The 25,308-nt window shown below is 41.1% G+C and overlaps 1 protein-coding gene across 1 annotated transcript in view; it reads right to left on the bottom strand.

Annotated features, from left to right (window-relative positions):
• The window catches only part of Erich3 (glutamate rich 3), a 102,283-nt gene that overhangs the window by 12,508 nt on the left and 64,467 nt on the right, over positions 1-25,308 (bottom strand). The window contains 3 exon segments of the mRNA XM_029475551.1: positions 4,833-5,228; positions 14,225-14,455; positions 19,141-19,445. Of these exon segments, the coding sequence (XP_029331411.1) occupies positions 4,833-5,228; positions 14,225-14,455; positions 19,141-19,445 (932 nt within the window).

The following is a 25,308-nucleotide window of genomic DNA, read 5'->3' as shown; positions in this document are numbered from 1 at the left end:
CCTGCATCATGACCTCTGCCCTGCATCATGACCTCTGCCCTGCATCATGACCTCTGCCCTGCATCATGACCTCTGCCCTGCATCATGACCTCTGCTCAAATGTTCTATCTGCAGAGAGGCCAGCCCTCAAAGGCATCCCCTAGATAATCAGGTCTGTGCCCCCTGATAACCCACCATGCTTACTTTCCATTTGTTAAACCTATTTCCTCCCTGATTTCAAGCTTTGTATAGTCATGGACTTCATGATATTCACACCAGGAACAGTGTTTGACAGAAAGCATATGCCTGGTGCACAGTGGCAGAGGGATTTACTGGAACAGACCTTGAGTGCTTCCACAGTCGTTCAGACTTTATACTTAGACCTCAGCTCAGAAGGTTTGTTTTCCATTCAGTCCTTTTGTGTCCTGTGCACATAATTACAAACCAAATTTTACCTTATTTATTTTTAATCTACACATAAAAATACAAAATAAAGCTGCAGATATTGATGGAGCACAAACTCAAGTCCCTAGGTTCAGTTCCCAGCAACACAAACACACACACACACACACACACACACCAGAACTTACTTCTGTAAGCCTTTTATATTTTATATTGTAGCTAACAGAAAACTATTCTTCCCTTATATTATGTTCACAATCTGTATATATATCTCTGTAAATTTTCTAGGATCATGAATGTTTTGTTAGCCACAGCTACACACATGAGAATGGCGGGAAGCTGTGCAGAATAAGCTTTGACTCTCGCCCTGCCCACCTCCCTGTGATAGTTCAACTTTGAGCCAATTGTTTGTAAGTGAGAAAAAAAGTTTATAAAGACCCATGGAAAATCTGCAACGTTTTATCCAGGAATTTCATATAACCTATCCTAAGGAAAAATTTGTGAATTTGAAATAAATTGGGTAATCAAACATTAAAGTAATATTAATCGTAGTCAATATTTAAAATCTATAATAATGAAATGGAAAACTATAAGCATTCAGCAGTAGGGAAGTGGTTAGCTTCTGAGGAAACCCCAGAATGCCTCCTCAAGGCCACAGCGGAGTGATTGCGGCCACACATTGAAACATAAGGCAGACCATGCTTTAGAAGTACTTTCTAAATTTATAAAATATGACAATTAACTATAAAGTGTCAGTTTGAACATTTAAAATCTGACAGAACATTGAAAGAAAATTTGCATTTAAAATGCATGAAAAATATGTAAACTTTATTTATAGATGTTATTCCATGTGTATTATACAAAAATTAATGAAAAACAAACATTAAAATTAAACTTAGCTCATGCTTTAAAGCTTAACAAAGATAAAAGCTTATCCCTTGCCATCTAGTGACAAGCCTATATTAATAAAAAGATAACAAAACATTTGTGAAATTAGAGATATCAAGTAAAAATATTTGCTACTATATAGAGAAAATAATAAACAAATATACTTATCATTTCTAAAACGTGAGGTATAACATCTACTGATATGCTCATCATCAGTTACTTTCTTCATCAGCATATTACAATCCATTTTATAGAACCTTATTTTTCAAAACTTATCTACTTAAATAAATACAGGTCAAAACTTATGCTTCAAATATTTCAAATAACTTGGCCCTTTCTGTCATATATTTTGATATGTGGTATTTATAGGATGAGTTATTTACTCTAAGTTCTACTTTCGGCTGCTTATTGCCCATGTCAAGTGATTCATGCATGCTTAATTTGTTTGGAATATTTGGAACATGGAGTAGTTTTGCCTGCTTAAAAAGCCATGTCCTTATCTTCCAAGTCTATGAGTATCACTTGGCATTGCAAACATGACAAAGAGCCTTGATGGGAGGAGTCTGTTGTGCACCTATGTGCACTTATGAGACAGAGGCAGAGGGGCAGGAGATAGATGAGGCATGGCTAGGGGAGAAAAAGTCTGAAGGAAGAAAGACTTAGAGATGGTACAGCAGGATTTGAAATGAAGCTGATAAGAGATTGACCCAAGTTAAATGGGAAACTGGAGAAGAGAAGAGACTGAATTTTCCTCAAGCGTCCAGAATCAATGCAAGTCATCCTTTATGGTGGTTTTAACTCTACAGGGCTCTGATTTTCATCCAAGAAGCATTGCACAGTTAGTATGTTATCTCAGACATTAAGTCTAGTCTATTAGACTTTATTATAACAGTATATTATTATAGCAGTAATATTAAAGTTAAAGATAATACTTATTTAAATATATTATGTTCCTATACATTGCATTAATATGTATAATATGTATACTGTCCTTGAAAGATGTATCACTTAGAAATATGTGTATGTATGTATCTACACACAGCAGCAACATAAAATGTATGCACATATATACACATATATGTTGTTCATATATACAATAACTTGACATTAAGTATATATTTTACCCATGTTATGAATCTCTTAAGTATGAGATGGCCTTCTGCTCATCTTAAGGAACAGAGAAACTCGACCACCTTGCTGATATTTATACTATGCAACTGTATTGTGTATTGTGGGCCACAGAAAGGGAACAGTTTCTAGGGTGGTTCTGGATTCCCTGAGAGTGCAGATCTGCCGAGTGGCAGGATTCTCCAACTCCACTGCAACCACAGTGGGCTTTCCTCAAACCATCACCCTTAATCCCAGACACTCATTTTTTCCCAAATATATGTGATTTAACACTGAAAGAACTTTCAAAACAAATATTATCCTAAAAACAGTCCATATATCACTTTGTTTGAATTGCAGTAAAGCAATAAAGTCAAGAGTATACACAAGTGTGAGTGTAGACACAGTTCATCAAACCCCGAGGGAAAGGGAGACTGGAGCAAGCTGCTAAGAGAACATGTGTGCCATCAAAACATGGAGTGGGTTCTGGGCTTAGGCAGAAAAAGGGAGAAAGGATCCAGGATGGGGGAAAAACTGTCAACAAATACAAATTGCACATGCAAATATCATAATGAATTCTAATACTTTGCATGCTAATTTTTAAAAAGATAAATAACCAGTTTTCTGAAATTAAAATAATGACAAAAATCAATGTTACATCTGTGTGTTTTTCCAATGCTGGAGCTCAAATCCAGAGCCATGCTCTGGGCAAGCTCTGTACCATTAAGCTGTGTCCTCAGCCCACATGTCAGCCTTCCTTGTTAATAACTTGCTAAATTTCTCAGATCTGTTATACTATGCCAGAATATAATGACTAAATCCAAGATCAAAGATTTTAATTATTTTTATCAAAGTGTTTCAAGAATATTTTAATAGAAATTTTAGTCTGCATAAGACAAATCCTTTTGAAATGTCAGTACTCTTTGTAGAATAATTTGAGGGCCAAGATTGATAGGCCTAAGAAACTAAATCCCTCTGGTCTTTTGGACCATTTAAAAGTATAAAAATCCATTTTTAGCTTATACTACCTACTTTTGAGGGCGTACTTGCAGGTCATGTCCCTGTGTAGATCACCAATCCAGATCACTTTGCCTTGTGCCCCCACACATCCAGAGCACCTTGCCTTGTGTCCCCACCTTTAAACTTGAATCCAGCCTTAACACAGTCCTCATGAAACCTTGCTTTCCTTTTTAAAAAGATCTTGAGATTATAATGTAATTTCATCATTTTTGATTTCTTCTCATCTCTCTGATTTTATATGTAGTTAATGACCTTAGCCCTGTCGTTGACCCTTCTTAACATGTTCTGGTAGGAGTTTCCTTTACACATTTGTTTTGACTATACTACCATGATACACTACAAGATTGCATTAACAGTTCAACAGGAAGATAACTGTTCAGTACAAACTATTCCTACTTTTAAAGATCTAAAAAGTATAGCAATTAATAGGACTCGAAGTTTAAAAAAATAGCTGGACTTTGTAATATTAAAATGTGAAACAAATTTATTGTGGAACCCTGAAGAATGGCTGTGGCATAGTCAGGGGGAGGGGAAACCAGGGAAGGGCAGGACCTGGAGGTCTGGTAGAGTTCAGGGTGCTCTTTGAGAAGCAGCTGTCAGGCAGGTATAGTTCACCTGTCTACACACTCAGCTCAGTCCCCTACTTGCTTCTGAGAGGTGACAGCAGCCTATGGCTGCCCATGCATCTGTGGTCCTGGGGACATGCTGCCCTACATCCTAAATGTGCCTCTTCAAACAGGACCTGCCCATGTACCCTGGAACCCCCAGGATGGTGAAAGAGCTCAGAGTCAGGAAATATTTAAGAGTGAAATTGAAATATCTTGGAGGATCTTCATATTTTTATCAAATCTAAGTTACAGTGACAGGGACATAATAGAAGTCTCTAGAAACTCTAGAACCACCCCACCTGACCCAATGCAGAATGCCCTTGGCTGTTCAGTTCTCAGCAGTGTAACCCTCTTAAGAAATAGCTGCTTCCCCTAGAACAGAGATGGCAGTGCTTGAGATGTAGTGAGTTCATATCCAATGTACAGTCATGCATAAGACATGCTGAGCACCATCCATGTGAGCTATGCACATACAAATGTATACATGACTCAGAACAAAGAGCAATGTTAGTATTAATCTCTAAAAGGCCAGACAAATCTTTGACTTTATACATGCATTGCGTTTTATTTGATTCTTGAGATAGAATTATCATAGGAAGGAATTTACAGAAAATAGGAAACAAGCTATTTAAGAATGATGAAGTGATTTTTAAAATGCAATAGAAGGGAAATAGCAAGCTGAAAATACATGTGTAATTCTGTGACAAGAAGAAAGGGAAATAAAGAATCCTTCCAGAATCATCCAGCCAATTGCTCTGGCAGTAGCAATGACCAAATCAGCTTCCATGCACAGGTACAGCGGCATGTCACCTCATGGGCTGTACTTACCCTCTTCTTCCACCCCAGGGAGGCCTGCTTCCTTCTGGAGCTGACTCTTAGCCCTCACCTCTGAAGAAGCCACCCTGTGTTCACTCTCCGATAAAGCTTGGATTCCCATAGTTGGTTTTCCCTCAGTAACATGCATACCGCTGAGCTCGGTCAACCAAGGTCCGTTATGCCCCTCGGTGATTTCTTGCTCTTCGATCTCAGTTTCCAAGTACTTCTCGATTGGAAAGTGTGGTTTTCCTGGGTCATCATTTTCCCTCAGATCCTGAGAAGAGGAACTTCTGGAACTTCCCCCTTGGCTGACAGAGTCGGCTTCCCCACCCACCTCTGTAGAATCATCTTCACTTTCGCTAGAGTAGGGGTGACTTCTAGATGAGATTGATGACATGGTTTTAACATCTACAAAAACAAAAAAAATGATAACATTTTTGTTATATTCTGAATTTATCAGCTGACATGGAGCTATATTGGGAAATAACCATATAAAATCTGTAACAAACGTTAGGGGAAATTGTTCACTTTCTCAATGCATTCTGTATTATCATAATAAAAGAAAAAATGATCTATAAACCACCAAGGTTTTTTTTTATGGGGGTCTTTGTTGCTTTGTTTTGTTTTGTTTTCTCTTGTTATTTTGACATGGAGTCTCCTGCACTGCCTTCATTCTCCAAGTGTCCAGCTTCTACCTCCCAAGTGATGCTCCTACACCTGTGCCCCATATTCAGCTTATGAACAACGAAAGATTTTTAATAGACCACATTTAACTGAAAACCAACTCCAGGTTTGACTTGTCTCTGTGAACCTCTAGAACGGCTATATATATTTTTGTTATTGGAAATTTTGAATAATGGTTTGTTTTTTATAAGAACACACATTTCCTTCCTCTCCTGGTTAACCACATCAGTAATTTCAATTATTTTATCTACTTTAAAATATACCATCCTAGAACGCTCTGGTGTCTGGGTACTATCTCTGCATTTACAAAGTAGGTAGGTGTTAATGGTTTTAGGGTCTGTGTATAAGTAGATACTCCCTTCTTAGAGTCACTCTAAGCAAGATCTTAAAAGGAAGCTGCCCACAAAGAAGACATGGAGTACAAGCTCCAGGAGGAAGTCTTAGGGGAATTAGGAAGCCAGACAAGGATGGGAGATAGTAAGATCTGTCTCAAGGGACAGCTCAACTGAAACCATGGGAACTTCAGAAGGGAGAGCTGTCCTAAAAGGAAATAATAAAAGTAACAGGGAGCTGGGGTTTCACACTTTGAACCAGTGCGATATTGGCTGTGAGCAACCCTAGGAAGATATGAACTCCCTGGTTTCTCTGGGCATTTTATGCCCAAGGGTGAAGAAATTCCAGTAGCCCAAGGCAATCCATGAAGAACACAAGAGACAGAAACCAGGAAGCAGACCACAGAGCAAAAACAGAGGCCCAAGCTGAACTCCCAGATGGAGTCACAGATTTTCATATATATATATGAAACATATAGTAGTCAAAAATAGCTTGCACCTGAACCCAACAAGACTTGTGGAAGCTCCCAAGAATTCACACACATGTTGAATATCTATAAGGAAGAGGCACTGTGTAAAAAGTCCCTGCTTTCATAACATTACTTCAGATGAGAGAAATACAAAGTTAATGTTTGCTTTCTAAAACAATTGCTCTGAAATCATTTTATAAATACTTTCCCTCGGTGGGGCATCAGGGACCACACATTAGTATAGACTCTATCAAGTGCATCCAGGGCTTCCTAGGTTTCCAGTTCACTTGCTGATTCGTCTATCACTATGTGACAGCTACAGACACTATGTCAGCTAGTGTGGAGCTAATGATGAAAACTAACTAAATAAAACCACCAGCCTTTCCTTCCTCCTCCTGTCCCTCTTGGCTCTTCCAGCTCCCAGTGGCTCATTTTCACATTCTAAGTACAGCCATGGAGACATACCAACACTTCCAAGAAGGCACAAGTGAGGCTCGAATGGTTTCTTTAAGCAGCAGGCCCTTTTAAGTGCCATTCATCTCATCTCAATACCTCAAGAGAGCCCTCGTCTGGACCGTTGGCTCCCTGTTCTCCCTTCTACATCTGCACCTGCCATCCAGAATTCAAGAGGACCGACCTCTCTTATTTGTACCAATCCAAAAACTTTGAGTCTAACACTCAGCAGCTCTTGTAAATGCTTCACACAATTTTAAAGAGGAACAACTCATACGTATTAGTGGTCCCATGGATGACTCTATCTGATGCACCGTGAGCTGAGACATGATGCTTAGCTGGCTTAGAGACCCCAGAACTGCATGTAATGACCGGGTATCTATTGGTAGGATGATTCCCACTTCGGGCTCAGTGAATCATTCACATGATAATAAATAGCCCCCCCCCCCCCCCGATCATTCTTTAGTAGCTTCTATTAGGTGTATTATCTGATTTCAAAAGGCTGACAGCTCATCATGGTTCAATTTTGAGTAAGGTCAGTAAATAAAGAAGGGGAACTGAGAGACCTCAAAGTGGCAAGCAGACCTAACATCTGATACAAACTCATTTCCGTTTCCAAATGTCTCCTTCATCTCCTGATGTAATTTACACTCACGCTCACTCCTTGTTCCCATTTCTATACAGACCCTGGGGTAACATGGGGCCCAGAGAAAAAGCTTCAGGATCATGCAATGGGATTTCCACCATGAGTTGTGTGTGGTTTTTTTTTTTTTTTCATTTTATTTTATTTTAGAAATTAAGCAAAATTTATTTTTTTAAAACAAACGTCCATATAAAGCAATCTTGAGGACATATTTGAAACTGTCATTAGAATAGAAAGGCTACAGGAGGCAGATAGTAAAGCAACAGCCTCCTGCCTGACTCTGTCCCACAAAGTCTCCCCCACCCCAGTGCTGTGGTTCAAGGACCCTGCTCCTGGTTTCCTTGGGCAGGAAAGGATGCATCCTCGGTGTCTGAGATTCTGCCAAAGCCGACTGCATGTTCCCCACTGATCCCAGCCCCTAGCAGAATCATTGCTTTCCCCTGGACATCCATTCAGTCACCATCTCTCTTTTTTCTGTGTCATTAACAATATCAACTAACTACATGGACTCACCACCCATAAATGCTGAGAGCATCCCATGTGCCCAGAAATATTCTACAAAGGAAAGAAAGCAGTGCCTTGGCCTCTGTATAGAGTGCACTTTCTTGGGTGACTATCTATTGGCTCTCATTTGCAGAGGAGATGGATGACTGCACTGTATACCTGGTGTTTGTTTACTTCCCTAGCAGCACCATGGAGACCTCTCAGAAAGGGTTGCTGCCTTACCATCAGGACCTGCACGGTCTGTCTTAAACCGGGGGCAAGAGCCAGCTGGGTTTTCAACAATCCCCTCTCCTCAGTACGGAGCATGCTTTAAAATTTGCTAGTTCCTTATAGTCCTGGTTTTTACCTTGTTCTGTTGTTGTTTAAGCTAGAATCTAAGATATCTTAATTAATTTTGATTAAAATTTTATATCAAGTCCATGGAGCCCAACCCAGTAAAGCCCACAGCTCTTTCAGCTGTGATACTAATGGCATCTTTCTTATTACTAAGTTTAAGAAGTCTTGATGAATGACACTTTTTTATCTTCTTCATCAGTGTCCAGGACATATGGTTACATGTATCATGCACACATATATGTCATACATATATGACACTTGGATACTCATTAGTTTGTGAACTATTATATCTCATACCAGGTATCAGGATTCAGGTGAACTCTCCACAGACAATACCTAATGAGACAAGTAATTGATACTTAATGAACATTCTAGAACAGTGGTTCTTAACCTTCCTAACACTGCAACCCTTTAATACATTTCCTCATGTTGTGGTGAAGCTCATAAAATTGTTCTCATGGCTACTTCATGAATCATAATATGAATATCTGACATGCATGATATCACATGCCCTGACCTACATGTTGAAACCCACTGTTTTAGAATGAATAGAGAATTTAAAATGTGGAAATACAAATTAAACTAATATATGAGCTAATCATTTGTCCTAAAAGCAGGCATATGATCACCAAAAAATATTTATCACTCACTTATTTCAATCCACCAGTGAGATAAATGTATACATTACCTTATAAGGACATATCTGCTGACAATACAGCTACAACAGGAAGAAAGGGCCCCAGGGTGTGTAGCCACCTTTGCACTGTCTAGTTGAACCTGCTAAGCCTCGTAGTGAATACAGCATTGAGATTAGAACAATCACAAGTCACACCATTCCACCATTCTATACCTTTATGTATTTGTATACTGATCTGGTCAATCAAGCTTCCTTTGGAACTGTACTAAGTCACAGAATCACTACTTGTACCATCCAGGTCCAGGAGTGTAGTGAAGACAGGTACTGTGGCCCGTGCTTCTGTTTCCAGAATGTGAGAGGCTGAGTCAAAAGGACCTCAAGTTCAAGGCTAGCCTTAGAAACACAGTGAGATTATGCCTTGAAAAGTCAAAACTATAAAGAAAGAATTAACTTGATGTTATTTTTGTGTAAACTACTCAATGGTGAATTTAACCAGTTTTTTTTTTTTAATCTGTGAATTCCTACTCCAGGAACCATGTTATTAAGAAATGACTAACTGTGACCAGAGAGGTGGTTCAGCAGGTAGAAGCACTTGCTGTTCTTGCAGAGCTTTTGGGTTTTTTGTTCCCAGCACCCACTTAGAAGTGATTATAATTCCAGTTACAGGGCATCCAAAGCCTTTTCTTGTCTCCACAGGCAAAAATCACATGCACCATGTACCTACATACATGGAGGCAAACATCCAAACACGTAAATTAAATAAATATGCAAAGATTACAAATAAAGTCTTTCCATCCATCATGGATATTCTGCTTATGGTTCTCCCCCATCCGAACGTGGGCACAATATACTGTGAGCTCAGTACATGACAGCATGCCCAATACAATGTCAGTATAGAAGGCGACCTTGCCATGTGCCTCTCTTCAAGTTCATACATAGTCAAACCAGTATGATCAAAATGCATAGTGTGGACATATGAAACTCTCAAAAAATACATTCAAGTTAAGTAAAATCCAAAACCGGTAGAACTCTTGATGTCAAGTAAATTGAATATTTTGTGACTCTGAGATTTTTAGGTCTATGACATGTACTTCATCAGATTGAAAAATACGCAAATGAATGCTTTCTTAGAAGAAAAAAGATGCTTCCAGTCTGGCTCTTTTAGCAGTCTGAGAACCAACACTGTCCGTCCCTTGATCTCTTGCCTCTCTTTGATGTCCCTCCCTTCCCTCTCCTGAGCAATTAGCCTTTACCTCTTCACAGGCATTGTTACCCAAAGTGCCCATGAAAAGTGTATTCCTAGTCATACTGTGTTTTCCCATCAGAACTACAGCATCCATCTTTGACAATACATTTTCTGCTGGTAAATTAGTGTCCGGGGTTGCAAGCACAAATGCAGAGAGCAGAGCTGTCATTCCTCTTAAATGGCAGGAAACTGCACACATCATTCCTGGAGCAGGGTCCTCTCTTAGTCGGCTATTCTTTATCACTCATGGGCCACAAAAATGTGTTCATCAAAGTGCGCTAGTGCAAGTGTTAGCTGGCAGTTTAAACAGGGCTGACTTGCCATGAGAGTGACAGTCTGGGCAATTGTTTGCCCCTGGGAACAGGTGCAGGCAGGTTCAAATGAAACACATCCAAACATGAACAGCAAGCTTCTTAATCATGTCAATAAAAGGGATGAATGGGTGTCTGGGATTCAATGCCTAAGCTATGCTTCTCACACATTCGTAGGTGAAATGCTGTATTTTCCATGAAATCCACCATGATATTGTCATTTTTAATAAATGCTATGTACTAGCCAAATAAAATCACTAACTCTTATACTTCTCATACTATCAGGCATACTGTTGAACATCACAAAGAAACATGATTAAAATAAAGGGTCAGGAGACAGGAGAGACATCCTGGGAACAGACAAGTGGTGAGATTATATTTCAGGGCACTGCTGAGGTGGCAGTGTATGTGCACAGCCAGGATGCAAAGATGTCTTTGAAAGGGTACTTGGATAAGTCCATTATTGAAATGAGAAGAACTAATAGATGGCAAGTTCAATTCTGAGTCATAAATTTCCAGTATTTGTGAAATGACTATGACTACAACCATATTAAAACATTGCATATTTTGCCTCTATGTAATAACGGGAATTCTACATAACTTTTTCAATGACTATACCAAGAACCACATATCATGAACATCGATCAGAGATCACAAGAGTACTTGAGGTACTTTGGAAGGTATGCTACAAAACCTCTTGTGATACTATCCCTATGAGAAGAAAAGCAAAACAACACCACATCCTGGCCTCCTTCGCATCGTTTTGTTTGCTATGAGTTTGGCTAATTTCAGAAACAAAACTTAATACATGGAAATGTCTGAAAACTGACCCACTACAGGATAGGGCTTAGAGGCTTAGCTCAGGCTGCCCCGGAAAGCAGAATCACTAGGAGGAGACCTTACAAAGCTTAGGAATGAGGAGGGACATCTATGCATGGAGACAAATGCCAATCTAGCAAGACTTAGAAACTGATCATTATTTATTTCTCTTTTGCAAAAACAAAACGGGCTAAATGAGAAACTAGAGTTAGTGGAAATTCAAAAGGCCTCTGAGCTACAGACGCCCCAGAAAAGAAACAACTTCTTTTCATTTGGGTTGAAAGGCTGTTCGAATTTTAGGTACATGGATATTTTTGGATTTTGAAAATGTATGTTTCCGACAAAGTCCAGGTTTTGAGGTTTGGTTATAATAGGAACTGTATGGCAGTTCTTTCTGGCTATGTACTGGCTTTGGCATTATTTAATTTCGCTATTTGCAAGCTTATGTATTGTGAAATGTAGATAAAGGGGAATGTAATTGCTCTTCAGGTTGTTTGGGGTAAATGACGAGTTCATGCAGCATATTTAGTGTGGGGCTCAGCACATAAAAGGATTCTAATAGACAGGAATCAGCTCACGAGCTACGGCACCGCCTCCGTGCCTCCCTGCCTCCACAGCATGCCTTTCCAGTCAGGGACTGGCAGTGGCATTGGCATCAAAGTTTCCCAACCCTTGGTTATTCAGTAATTATGGTACAAATAATCAAAGCTTTCCCTTTGAAAAAAGGCAAGTACTTCCTGTATCCTGCTCTTTGTGAATATATACATATACACATACACCCACACACACACACACACATACACACGCATACACACACACACACATACACATACATACATACACACACATACACACAAACACACATACACACATACATACACACACACATAGACACACACACACACACACACACATACACAGATGAAAATCTATGTGATCTCCAGAAAGTGTAAAACTCAGATAATTGATAGCCAAGGACTTCACAGAATCTTTGTGATATCCACAGCTTCATAATCTCCCACTATTACAACAGGCATGAAAACCCAAGCCACGTGTATTCTGAGCCACTTATATTTATACCCAAATACATTTTCAATCAGTTTATTAATAAATCCCATGGATAATTTCCTTAAGAATATTGAATGAGGTGAATTCTTTTCTATGACACTTTTTATATTGACTAATTTAGTTTTGTGTCACAAAGAAATATAAACTAAACTGCTCCAGCATGTGTATTCGAATTGAGAAGAGATCTTACCTACTACACATATTTAGTGTAAGAAATATAAAGTGTGAATAACAGAAATTATAGAATATTTCACTATATTAAGATACTGTAATGTTTGACATTGTAATAAATATGAATGTTGATCTCATTTGCAAATGTGCTGAGTTAACTTCATTCTGATTTTTAAAATTATGTTTCATTTACTCCTTACCTTAGCCATTGAAGAGTTTAGTTTAAATATGTTGTTGTTGTCATACTCATGAACCCATTTTGGTTTTGAAACAAAACCATTTTCTCTTTTACCCTACATAAATCTCCTGGGTTTGCTTTAAATACACATACATTAAATATTAGAACAAGTTTTCTTACATTGTAGTTTAAGAACGTGGAATTGTTAACTAAATATTTTCCAAGAATGAAACCGATTACTTAATTCCTTTTAGACTATCTAAATAATTCCCAAATTCAAGATTTGGTAATTTTATGTAGAAAATACTCTGGAATAAAAAAGAATATTTTAAAAAGTTGTCAATTCAAAAAGTCACCAAATGTGACCTAATTCTCAAGTTATAAATTTCAGAGCCATGCAGACTTAAATATGTAAGAATTATTGTTATTATTATTGATAAAAACCATGAAGTGCCAAGAGAAAATTTTCAGACAAAGGCCACAGATCATAAACCAAATATGAGTATCCAACAAAATAGACAAATGTAAGTCAATTACAATCTTTTAAAAAGTCCTTTCCTGCCAAAAAATGACCTTTATTTTTCCTTTGAACACTTACAGCTGTCTTAAGCTGAAAGATTTTAAAGAAGCCACAGACTGTTCTATGAACTTAGTAGGTCTACATCCTCTGATCATGGCAGAATTAAAAAGAAATAAAAAGAGACAAGTACCCAAAGCTATTAGAACCCATTTTGTAAACAGAAGCTGCTGAGCTTGGGTTAGGGTCTCCTCAGGCCAGGTTCACATGCAGCAGCTTCATTCTCTACCCTCAGAGCTGACCCTGCCATTCTCACTGTCACAGGGAAATGACAGGCACCCAACTGATACAGCCTGCCTATGAGCCTCTCTCTGTCAGTTTCAATGTCCCAAGGAGTTTTTAGGATTCCCAGTGCAATCAGGAGCACAGGGAGCATGGCAGCATGTGCAGTACCATGGACACACTAATGGGCTGAAAAGTTGTCCTTCCTCCCGCTGTCTGAGCCAGGAATCAGAGTCAGTCTGGCTGCGGGCAGGTATCAGGTGTTACCCACGAATCATATGACCTAGGATCCCTGGAAACTGTGAGGGGACCTTCACTCAGAACTCCTGCCACACTGTGGACTTTATCTCAATGGTATTAGTAACACTTCCAATAAATCTGTTACCCAAAAGGTCAGCCTGCCTCACTATCTTTCTGGAAACCACCCAAGCCTTTTACAGGAGCTACTTTGTGTGTAGACATGTGTGGGCATATGTGTGTGTGTGTGTGTGTGTGTGTGTACTGAAATATTTTGAGATCAAAGGATGTAGTAACTTTTTAACTAGACAGAACCTAAGTCACCACAAGCCTAATCTGACATCTTGCTAAAGTTCCCCAAACTAGGGAAAACAAGCTGGCTAAGAAACAACTCTGCAATTCAGAAGTGCACTGAGGGGTGGCTGGCTGGGACTCTTGGGTTAGGTAGTCACACATCTGTCTTCCTTAAAAGGAAAGGTGAGCTCCCCTCACAGTGTACCACACTCTGCCACCTGCCTTGTCTGTCATCCTCTTCACTGTCCGAGCATCCGGTATCCTCGTTCTCACTGTCACGGGCAGCTACGCCCTTCTCTGAAGAGGTTTCAATCTTTTCGGGGTTTCGGTTGTCTTTTTCACTTCCGGTGGGTGTCTTGGATCCTCCACTCATCTGGTCATCAGCCGGGTCCTCATCTTCATCCACCTTCTCATCCTGTTTGTCATCATCTACCTCAAAATCTTCTTCATAGTCTGAAAGAAGAAGCTTCAGTGTAACAATGAAGACAGAAGCCTGGGAGCGTCAACTACTTTACTCTAATGGGATCTCTGGCTCCATTGTCCTCTGGCTCCTGGGTCTTTCTCTGCTGCTTTTTAACACATTTATGAAACAGGGATGACTAATAGTCAATGGTCAGAGACTGCAATCAGCTACACACAACAGCACAAAAAGAAATGAAGCCCAAAATGACAAGGCTGGAAGCTAATAAAGGCTCATTTACAAATGGACACCATTACCCACGGTGACCAAATGGAAAAGGGGAAGCTTTATATGAAAGAATAAATTAGAAGTAAATTAAAAATGAGGAAAACAGGATTACAATAATAGAAGTTAATCTAGAGACCCAGTGAGGTCATATTTCATATGAAGATTGTTCAAAATATTTGGATATCACTCTAATTAATAGTGAAGTGGAAAAATTCAATTAATCACATCCAAAGGACCTGAGAGATAGCCTGTGAATAGCATGTTGAGAGCCGAATGGACAATGAGCAAAGCTCTAAAGATGATTTTAGAGCTAAGCCAGAACAGAAACCATGTAAAGTGTTCATTCCTACAATGCAGAGAATAATTACAACTCAAGAATAAAAACTCTACGAAATAGAACATCGCTGTCACAGCCTCAAATTTACTTCATTCCCTACAGGGACAGAGCAAATTTGTACCAGGGAAAGCAAATTGTCACATCGTATAAACTCCAGCTGTCTCTCGTGGTTATAATTTTTCACCTTTCATATTTAATTGTTTCCTCTTAATTCACCACCCAAACTTAAAATCTCAAAGTGACAGCAGACTGAAGACAGACAGCAACAGGCTCTCATGCAGAACCAATTAAGCAAGTAAACAATTATCCTCAAGCTAAAAGATAGAAGGAAATAAAAGGTTCCCAATTTTTGTGTGTTTTAGTTACTAGACACTTCGGCTCTTCTGCAGTGGGGCCTCCTGGGTAATGGACTTGAGAACTGCCCACCCTCTGCAATCAAAGAAACGAGTTTCCTATCCACAGAAAATGTCTCCTTTGTGAAAACAAGAGTAAGGTAAAAATAAGAATAAAGTGGACACACCAAGATGGCTAACGTGAAATCTGCCATCTCAGGATGGCACATGTCAGGAAACAACACCATAGAAGAAATGGCAGAGTGCAGGATTTAGCTTACATTTCAACAACAGAGTAAATGCTAAGAGAGTAAGGTGATTAATATTCAAACACTGCTGGGCAAGTTACAGGGCAATTTCTCTCTATAAGATTTTATTTTTATGTGTGTGTCATGTGTTTGTGTCACACATTTGTGTCGTGTATGTGACACACATCACGTGTCATGGTGTGTCATGTGTTGTATCATGTTGTGTTGTGTCACATGTATATGTCATGTGTGTCACATGTATGTATCATGTATGAGTCACGTGTGTGTGTCACATGTGTATATTGTGTTATGTGTGTGTCACATGTGTGTGTGTCGCATGTGCAGGTGTCTACAGAAGTCATAGGGAGCATTAGATCCTCTACAGTTGGACTTAAGTTGTTGTGAGCCACCAATGTAGGTGGTGAGAGCTGAACCTGGGTACCCTGGAAGAGCAGCCAGCACTTTTAACAGCTGGGCCATCTCTCCAGCCCCCAAGGAAACTTCATAACTGATCACTAATAAGCTTTAATTCAGAAATTTCTATGTAAAAGAGTATAAAGTTTCAAAAGAAGACATGATGGTAATATAATTCCAGCCACCAAGGAATCTCCAGTCTTTGTTAAGGAAATATGATGTAGGTAAATAGTGCACTCACTATCTGCAGCAGTCTCTGCGGTTACCTTTGACATGTGAGTGTTCACAATGTGGGTTTTTAGTTAGAATTCATCATTAATTATGTGAAATGGTACCAAGGGCAGCTCCTGCTTTATCCTTGGTTTAACTGTGTGTGCTTTCACTCTCCCATGCTCAAATGCAGTCAGAAAATAATACATGGGAATTCCTAGAAGTTAAACTATAATTAAAAATATAACTATTACTAGAGAATCCACCCGTCCTCTGGAGGCTGAGCTCAGGGTCTTGTGAGTGCTAAGTAAGCTTAGTACCACTGAGCTAACCCTCAGCTCTACCCTCACCATGTGTTCTCATAGTTATCCTGTTGTAGGAGTTATTGCTATTAATCTTCCGTGACTAATTTATGAACTACATTTTGTTATATGAATGTATGTATATTTAAAAATGTGTACAGGATTCATCATGATCTGTGGCTTTAGACATTGGCAGAACACTTTGGGACAAAGCTCCACAGATGAAGAGTAAACCTAAGTGAAATGAGATCAAAGAAATATTAGAAGTCAGATTAGTGTATCTGTGTGTGTGTGTGTGTGTGTGTGTGTGTGTGTGTGTGTGTGTAAGTATGTGTATGTCTGTGCACAAGTGTATGTGCATTGTGTGGCTGTGCCTACATGTATGCATGTGAGTGTATGTGTGCATGTGTATGTGTGCAAGTGTGTGTAGTGTGCACATGTGTGTGGCTGTGCACACACATATGTGTAGATATGCACATGTGTGGTTGTTCACATGTGTGGGCACATGTGTGTCTACGTACACATGTGTGAATTTGTGCACTACTTGCACTTGCATGTAGATGGCAGGTATCCTCCTCTATCTCTCTTCCTCGTCATCCCTTCTTGCTCTCCATCTTTATCCTTTGAGACAGGGTCTCTCACTGAACCTGCTAGCTGCTGGTTCAGCTTCTTCATCCATGTCATGGCTAGCACAAAGCTGTGGTATTAGAAGCAGCAATACTCAACCCAAATCGTGAGCTATAGGTCATCGGGAGCATATGACTCAGCACTAACAAGGTTGTCAAGGGCGGTGGAAGAGCTGGTCTTAAATGGGACAAATGGGACAAATCACATTAAAGTGCTGTTGTTTGGGAGCACTTTACAGGTTACTAGAGGACCTCACTCTAAACCAGCACAGTGGCCACAGTCAGGCCAGGGACAGGAAAGGGGCATCCAAGGAAAACAGAAATAGCCCTGCATCTTATTTTTGAAAATTCAACCCTGCCAGAGCACTGTGCTAACCTCTCATCACCCCTAGGAAAGCTCAGTCCTCCATCAGCCACCAGCCTTCCGTTTTCATTGGAACATAAGAAGGTGACCTTTGTGTCACCTACTCATGGCTTAAATGGGAATGACCTGGTGGTTAAGTGTTTGAGCATCCTTCCTTGCATAAGGTCTGCTCTCCTATCCCAAGTTCTTCAGTTAGATTGTTATCTCAAATACCCACTTAAGAGGAGGGGCACTGGGTGAACAGATGTGGAGCACTACATCTGCGAGAATCTCTCCTAACACCGCTCCGGCTATGTGATCAGCCAAGGCCATGTAGAGAGGTGTGACTTGCTGCCAGTTCTCCTGGGGTCTTCATGGAATTGGCAGTTAAAGCCTAGCAACCTCGAGGTAAAGGCCACTGTCACAGCACAACCATGTTGGTGAAAGGAAAACAAGGGAAAGCAGTGAAGCCTCCCCTTGCCCATCCTTTTCAAGCCCCATGTCTTATGAGAGAAAGCACTGGGACGTAACTCTATGCCATTGCTGCAATGATGCCTGATAGATTAAAATTCCCCATCCAGAGCAGGAAAAAAGCTAGGGCAGATCATAAAGAGAAGAGAGTGGGGTTCCAGCATTAGGAGTGAAATAGCCACATTATCTCTGTCATCAACACACGAGACCCAGAACGCTGGCCTTTCTCCAGGATTTCTGAAACTCTTGTCCAGCCGCATAATGTAAGAAAGAGGATTCTGAAGCCAGAACTTCCATAGAGAATGTGAACCTGTGGCTACTGCTCCACTAATCCAGCCTTTGTGTTCAAGAAGTAAGGGAACACACTATCATAAGTGGCCTAGTACTAGCTGAGAACACTGGTACAGAGTGAACGATTCAATAGTTTGAAAATAGAGCCACATGGGTACGAATTGGAATTCTGCTATGCTGCCTACGCATGAGTGAGACCTGTTTCCAACTGTAAAATGGAGAGAGGAGCATGCTTCCATGTAGGTGAGAGTGAGGGGAGGGAGTGGGGAAAGTGTCTGGCAACACGCACTGCTCAGAGCCTGGCAACATTATTCTTGTTACTATCACTTTAGGTTACACTGCGCAGGTGTGTGAGTGTATGTCTCTCAGTGTGCTTGCATCTGTGTGCATATGGATGTGTAGAGAGAGGAGTCAAGAAGGGAAGAGGGAGACGAAAGAGGGAGGAAAAGGTAGAGAAACAGAATATACAGACTCTAGGGCTTCTAACTGAATACAAGCTGCGGTTAGAATGTAAGTCCTAGCTCCAAATGATCATGAATATTGTACTTACCAAACCCAAAATGGACAACCAATGTCACTCCTGCAACCATGTCCAAAAACTATATAAATAGACACAATTTTATTTGTTTGGTCAAATGATCTCTATGGGTGTGAATCTTGGCTCTGGCAAGCAGGACAGAAACTTCCTTATATCTTCATACCTGTAGCAAGCACCTCCACACTCACGAAGCCAGGAAGCCTCCCCTCAAAACAGCACGGGACAAAGTGAAAGAAGTAGGCTGTGGCTGCCTACAGATTACAGCTAATCTACAGTGCACAGGTTACTATGAAGACTTGAGACAGCTATAACGACAAGGGAAGCCCGCTCTGGGTTACCGTATTTAACAGCGTTGTCCTGGTCCTCTTCCCAGGCGTCTTGTCCTGACTTGCCCTTCCATTCCATTTCCTCAATAGCCGTCCTCACTTCTTTGACCCCTAATTTTATTTCCTCAGCTGAAAAGGCAGCTGAGATGCAGGACTCTTTCCTCTCCATCTCGTTCCTTTTCGATGGTGCAGTCGTTCTGTCCTTCCTCGGTTTCCCCTGACTCTTCTTTGCTGGCTCCTCCTTTTTCTCAGCAATCTTTTCCTTCTTAGGTCTTGTGGAAGATGGTTTTCTGTCAAGGCCCATGGCGATAATGCACCTGTGAGAAATAGCAGCATGAAGCCTTTACCAACTTGTAGAGTAGGTTGATGGAGTCGTAAACTTTATAACTCAAGTTTATAACATGTGTACCATGTTCTAATAAAATTAGGAAAAATATGCTACCTGCTTTCATAGACTGATTTAAAATAAACAATTTTATTTTTATTAATATAAAAATCTTGCATATGAACATAATTCTTAATTTTAACCACAATAACAAATATTTTAAAAGCACTCATCAACCAAAAACTATAATATCAAATTTTTACAAGGCTTATTTATATAAAGGTAATTTATATGTGACTGTAATTTGTATACAAATGTAATTTATATACAAATATAATTTATACATAAGTAGACACATAGGTAATGATTCAATAGATTGTTATATGATAGGTAGGTAGATGGATGATTGATTGAAAAATGCATGATAGATAGATAGATAGATAGATAGATAGATAGATAGATAGATAGATAGATAGATAGATGATAGATAGGCCATCAATCCTTAGCTATTATATAGGGCTGGAGAGATGGCTCAGCACTTTAAAGTTCCTCCTGTCCTCACAGGAGACAAGAGTTTCGTTCCTAGAAAACATGACTTGGTTGCCTCATAACCACCTGTAACTCTAGCTCCAAGTAATCAAATACCCTTTTCTGGCCTCTGTGGCACTACACACCTGTGACATACACTCATATATATATACATGTACGCATAAAATAAAGCTATTAAACAAAGGAATGTAAATAATCGGGAAAAAATGTTATTGCCTTTGCAATTCATTACTCCAAGAACACATTAATGACTTGCATTTAAGTTCAATTCAAAGTGTGTAATTAGTTTTTAAGAAACAAAATCATCCATTGTTTGTTGTGCGTTTTAAGTAACCTGGGAGTCTGTGCATTGTTTTTAACAGAATTTCCATTATTGCTTTTTAAGAATGGCTTCTTCTTTTTTTTTTTCAAAGCCCTTCCCTACAATCTTCTCTGGATTCACTGGTGGTATGCTTTCATTCCTCAAAACTAGAAACACTCTGTAGAAGTCATTGCATCTCGAATTTAGTGACCCATCCAGATGTTCTGAACATTTTGTGTATGTGGAGATCAGAGAAACCCTCAGCTGCTGCTTGTAACCATACTCCCTCCTGCTCTGGGACAGGGTCTCCTGTTGGGTCTCCGTACACCAGCTTAGCTCCAAGCTTCTGGGGAGTTACTAGACAAACACAGCCATTTCACCGTGGAAGGAGGATACACAGCCATGTCCAGCTTGGTATAGCTTCAGTGCATAACTGAGGCCCTCATAGTTGAGCAATCACTGAGCCATGCCCTAGCCCAGGACAATTTCTTAAACTGAAGATTTTTACTGAATTTTCAGCCATCTTGAGTCTTCAAGTAGCATGGAAATTGCTTAGTCAGTTTTTTCAAAAATGGTAGCATCAAGAAGTACCACATTCTATCACCTAACATTGTAGCATCCCCTTGTGTGACAGAGCTGAGAGGACTTGCACTCCAGCTGAAGATCAAGCTGTCAAATAAGAGGAGGTGGGAACCAAGCATCTCACCCAAATTAAGCATGATAAGGGCTTTTCCCGTCATGATGATGTGCTTAGTGTGCGGTGTACCCCAGGATAACGATGCCACACATCTTCACAGGGTGTCATCATTAGCCTTGCCTTCTGTACAAACATTTCTTCCTTGATCAGTGGCAACCACAAATCTAGGGTCTAGAGTCTGTGATTCGCTGCTACCTTGAATGTATGCTGTGCTGGGTAAAGGCTTTGGGGCCTCCCTGCTGAAAGCTCAGACGTTTTATAGCCCATCTGCTGAAGGGAATTGGACAGAGTGAGTAACATCTGGCTCCCCCAACACTGACTCCCTCTTTCACTTCTGAGTGTAATTCAGCATGATGGTTCTGATTACTGACGCTCAAATAAATTACTGGAATATCTGAAGTCATCTAAGTGGGACAGAAGTCAAGTAAACAGGACTCCATGACCACCCATCCTTCGCCATTTCTGTTGCTATGAGAGGAATTTTACCTCACCTGTGACAAGTAGACAGCAAAGGAGAGTTCCTCAAGCATTCACCGATATCTTTGGAAGAAGTGGGTTTGAAGCTAAGGTTTTAAAAAGTAACTATCAGAGCCCCCAATGGAGGAGCTAGAGAAAGTACCCAAGGAGATGAAGGGGCCTGCAACCCTATAGGTGGAACAACAATATGAACTAACCAGTACCCCCAGAGCTCTTGACTCTAGCTGCATATGTAGCAGAAGATGGCCTAGTCGGCCATCATTGGGAAGAGAGGCCCCTTGGTCTTGCAAACTTTATATGTCCCAGTACAGGGGACCACCAGGGCCAAGAAGTGGGAGTGGGTGGGTAGGGGAGTGTGTGGGGGGTAGGGTATAGGGGACTTTCAGGTAGCATTTGAAATGTAAATGAAGTAAATACCTAATAAAAATTGGAGGAAAAAAAAGTAACTATCCTCTAAGAACTGTAAGTAAATCACTTGAGAGTGAAGAGCCCCATTCAATTTCTGTTTTTGTTTTTGTTTTTTTTGTTTCGAGACAGGGTTTCTCTGTGTAGCCCTGGCTGTCCTGAAACTCACCCTGTAGACCAGGCTGGCCTCAAACTCAGAAATCTGCCTGTCTCTGCCTCCCTAGTGCTGGGACTAAAGGCATGCACCACCACGCCTGGCTGAAGGGCCCCATTCTTTAATCTCATAACTATTTTTATATCCTTGGAAAGAGCAAGAAAATAAACTCATAGGATTGCAGAGAAGGTAGGAAGCACTGAGAAGAAAAGCAGTTGTCAACAGTCACATGTTGTGCTCGTTCCAAGTCCCGCAAAGAGAGTGCTCAGAGCTTAGTAATCCAGTTTCCAATTACGCAACAACTCATAAAGAATATTCTGTGCTTGGGTTACTTTTCTGTTGCTAAGATAGGAAAGGACAGGAAAGTCAACGTGGGGAAGAATGGGCAAGTTTAGCTTGCAGTTACAGAGAACTGGAGTCCATCCTGGGAAGGAAGCTGCCAGTCAAAAGCAGAGACCTCTCATCTCATCCACACATAGGACTCAGGTTGAACAGGAAGTGAGGCCAGGACATCAAACCTCAAAGCTCTCCCAGAGTTGTACTTCCTCCAGGAGGCTCCTTTCCCTACAAGTTCAATTTCCTTCCCAAGCAATGGAACAAATCGATAACCAAGTGTTTAAACGCAGGAGCCCAACTTCTCATTCAAGTGCCCTGACTTCACATGGATGATTGAGTTCAGTAAAAACCTCTGAAATGATTTCCCAACAACTGGATAGTACATACCAACTGGAAACAGAATGCCATCCTGCCTGGGCTAAGCTGGGCCTTAAGGGACCTTTCACTTGCCTACTTGCCATCCTGCCTGGGCTAAGCTGGGCCTTATGGCATGGGACCTTTCACTTGCCTGCTCTCTGGACTTTGTTTCACATCTCCTCTCGTCTCTACAACCTCCCATTCATCCTCAACCACAAGTGAGAAATGTATTTCTTTTTTGAAGAAATAGTGCAAATAGCGCTTTCCAGCAGCTAGTGCCCATGCACATCCACCAGCTAACATCCACTGCACACCCACCAGCAATACCCAATGCACACTCACAGCTAACACCCACTGCACACTCACCAGCTAACACCCACTGCACATTCTGCAGCTAACACCCACTGCACACTCACCAGCTAACACCCACTGCACATCCACCAGCTAACACCCACTGCACACTCTGCAGCTAACACCCACTGCACACTCACAGCTAACACCCACTGCACACTCACCAGCTAACACTCACTGCATATCCACCAGCTAACACTCACTGCACACTCTGAAGCTAACACCCACTGCACACTCTGCAGCTAACACCCACTGCACACTCACAGCTAACACCCACTGGACACTCATAGTTAACACCCACTGCACACTCTGCAGCTAACACCCACTGCACATTCACCAGTTAGCACCCTGCATACTCCACAGCTAACACCCACTTCACACTCATAGCTAACACCCACTGCACATTCACCAGCTAACACCCACTGCACACTCTGCAGCTAACACCCACTGCACACTCACAGCTACACCCAACGCACACNAGCTAACACCCACTGCACATTCACCAGCTAACACCCACTGCACACTCTGCAGCTAACACCCACTGCACACTCACAGCTACACCCAACGCACACCCACCAGCAAGCACCCACTGCATACTCACAGCTAACACCCACTGCACACTCACAGCTAACACCCACTGCACACTCACAGCTAACACCCACTACACACTCACAGCTTACACCCACTGTACACTCACAGCTAGCACCCACTGCACACTCACAGCTAACACCCACTGCACACTCTGCAGCTTACACCTACTGCACACTCACAGCTAACACCCACTGCACACTCTGCAGCTAACACCCACTGCACACTCACCAGCTAACACCCACTTCACACTCACCAGCTAACACCCACTGCACAATCACAGCTAACACCCAATCCATACTCTACAGCTAACACCCACTGCACACTCTGCAGCTAACACCTACTGCACACTCACAGCTAACACCCACTGCACACTCACAGCTAATACCCACTGCACACTCACAGCTAACACCCACTGCACACTCTATAGCTAACACCCACTGCACACCTACCAGCTAACACCCACTGCACACTCTACAGCTAATGCCTGCTACACAACCATCTCTTCTTTTCTCAAGAATGAAAGTTCTACTTGAAATCTCAATCCAAGTTTCTCAAATCTACTGAAGTATTAAACTCTAACAATTTCTCCCTTTATATATCTAAGTTTTTCCCAAGCATCAATATTACCTATTAGCATAAATTAATGCATAATACTGCATCTTGTAAACTAAGAGGCCCTTCAAGCCCTATACTGTCAAGGAAACCATACAGTTATCATTTTTTAAGGAAAATTCCCATAAAACATTTTCTGTATCACTAGTTCACTCCTTACTCTGTAAGGTCACTGTGGTCAAGTTCCCATCCCTGCTACCTTGCTTGGATGTTAATTCTGGTTGTCAACCCAGGAGGATCAATAAGCATCTATGGTATCTATTAGTGAGGCTCATCTTTGTGTATGTGAGGACTTTTCCAGAAAGAACTGACTGAAGGCAAAAGACTTGGACACAGGCAGCACCATCCCACAGGCTGGGGTCTGGTTTTCCACATAATTAACCTCTCTGCTTCCTGACCATCAAAACCTCCACACACTCCTGTTGCCCAACCTCCTTGACCGTGATGCCCTTCACCCTCAGACCGTGGGCCAGAGTAAACCCTTCGCCTCTCCAGCTCTTCTCGGGTATTTGCTCACTTCACTGTGAGAAGTTTAAGACACCAGTCTTCATTGTACTATGTAGCCTGTCCACACATTTGGCTCAGGAAATCACTGCCTTATTCTTCAAACATTCACTTCTAAGATAATCCTCCCTCTGGGCTCCCTTGTGAACATTGCCCTTCCTTCTCTAGAGGCTCCTCCTCCATGAGATCCTGAGGGGAGCAGTATGAAGCTTGCTTGTCAGGAGTCCTCACTGTCTTAAGAAAGCCCTCCCTCTCTCGATTTCCTGCCATCGCTATACAAATTATTCTCAAATCCAAACAGGTCACCTCACCCAAGATTCAGAACCCAACTGGCTAGTCACCATGAATTCTGTCATTTGAGTTATCTCACAGAAATCTAAAATTTCCTGTGTTCAAAACTAAACCCCATTCTTCCACCCCTCCAAACTGCATCTTCTACCACTAATCCTAAATTCGTGTTGAGCGCACACCTTTCTGGTTGTTCGGGGCAAACCTCTTTTCTTTAGTTCTGTGTTTGGTTT

The sequence above is a fragment of the Mus caroli genome, chromosome 3, assembly GCF_900094665.2.
Source record: "Mus caroli chromosome 3, CAROLI_EIJ_v1.1, whole genome shotgun sequence".
In the NCBI taxonomy this organism is placed as follows: domain Eukaryota; kingdom Metazoa; phylum Chordata; class Mammalia; order Rodentia; family Muridae; genus Mus; species Mus caroli.
Note: the sequence above shows the minus strand (reverse complement) of the source record. Positions and strands in the feature narration are given on the sequence as shown.